Source organism: Sinocyclocheilus grahami, unplaced genomic scaffold (genome assembly GCF_001515645.1).
Source record: "Sinocyclocheilus grahami isolate Dianchi unplaced genomic scaffold, SAMN03320097.WGS_v1.1 scaffold96.1, whole genome shotgun sequence".
In the NCBI taxonomy this organism is placed as follows: domain Eukaryota; kingdom Metazoa; phylum Chordata; class Actinopteri; order Cypriniformes; family Cyprinidae; genus Sinocyclocheilus; species Sinocyclocheilus grahami.
In genome coordinates, this window is record NW_015505275.1 from 3,127,168 (window position 1) to 3,128,471 (window position 1,304).

Sequence of the window (1,304 nt, forward strand, 5' to 3'; positions counted from 1 at the left end):
CTTAGATGCATTTAAACCTGTTGTAGGGGACTCCGACACAATATTAGGACACTTTAAAATACCATATGACCTGCTCTTTAAAGTAATCTACGTGTTGTTGCACAACTTCTTGCACAGCAAGTGGTGCAACTACGAACTTTACTTTGCCCAACAATTATTATATTATAATTATTTCTTAAAAGTACAAAAATAATTGTTAAAGGGGTCATATGTGATTTCAAGTTTTCCTTTCTCTTTGGAGTGTTACAAGCTGATTGTGCATAGATAAGATCCCTGAAGTTGCAAAGACTAAAGTCTCAAAACCAAAGAGATATACTTTATCAAAGTTAAGACTCTGCCATGCCCCCCTAAAACGGCTCGTTCTAACACGCCCCCACATATCTACCTCACTATGTGGAAATATTTGCATAATGTGTGTGTTTGTGTGTGTGTGTGTGTGTGCTCGAGCAAGAGAGAGCGAGAGAGAGAGAGAGGGGGGGGGTCACATCACATATACCAGCTTCATCACTGTGTCTGTCACGCGACTCTGTTCCCCTTTCGGGCTCTGTCTTTACATTTATTGAAAGATGAAGCTCGCGATGAAGCTCGCGGAGTTACAGTTCCGACGAGTGCTTGCGGTGTTCGGCCAATCACAATGCACTGGGTCAGCAGGCCAATCAGAGCAGACTGCGCTTGTCGGAAGGAGGGACTTTGTAGAAAAGGAAGCGTTTGAGAGAGGCGGGGCATAGAGGACCTATTTATAATGTATATGAATACATTTATAATAAATAAACTATTTATAATGAATAATGTATTTTTTGAACATTAAAGCATGGCAACATATTCTGTTACACCAAATACACAAAATAATGATCTTTAAAAAAAGCATCATATGACCCCTTTAATGGAACCATCAAGGAATCAGAATTATTAATAGGAATTGGCATAATTGATTCTCATTCCTCTGTATGTATTAATCTTAAAGGAAAACTCATCTTAATTATTTTGATCTTGCTGTTTTGTTCTACAGGGACATCAGTAATCCAGATATAATGCGCTTCGACTGGAGCTTTACCTGGCTTAATCATGTCCGCCAATTCATTGTATGGAATGTGAACTTCAACAGCGTGCCATGCGACTCGTGGCCGGAGATGCAAAGTGTTGAGCTTCTGGACATCTCTAACAACCAGCTGAGGGACAGTTATATTTATAACCCACTATGTGACATTAGAAATGCACTGCACAAGCTTGAAACCTTCAAAGTCAGTCGCAATCGACTTACCAGCCTCAGTGACTTGGCATCTCTGACCAAAGACTTTGTCAAG

General features: G+C 40.1%; 1 protein-coding gene across 1 annotated transcript in view; it reads left to right on the forward strand.

Annotated features, from left to right (window-relative positions):
• LOC107587877 (toll-like receptor 2) overlaps positions 1–1,304 on the forward strand; it is an 11,182-nt gene that overhangs the window by 7,768 nt on the left and 2,110 nt on the right. Inside the window, exon 3 of the mRNA XM_016275836.1 lies at positions 1,010–1,298. Coding sequence (XP_016131322.1) covers positions 1,010–1,298 — 289 coding nt within the window. The remainder of the gene's footprint in view (positions 1–1,009; positions 1,299–1,304) is intronic.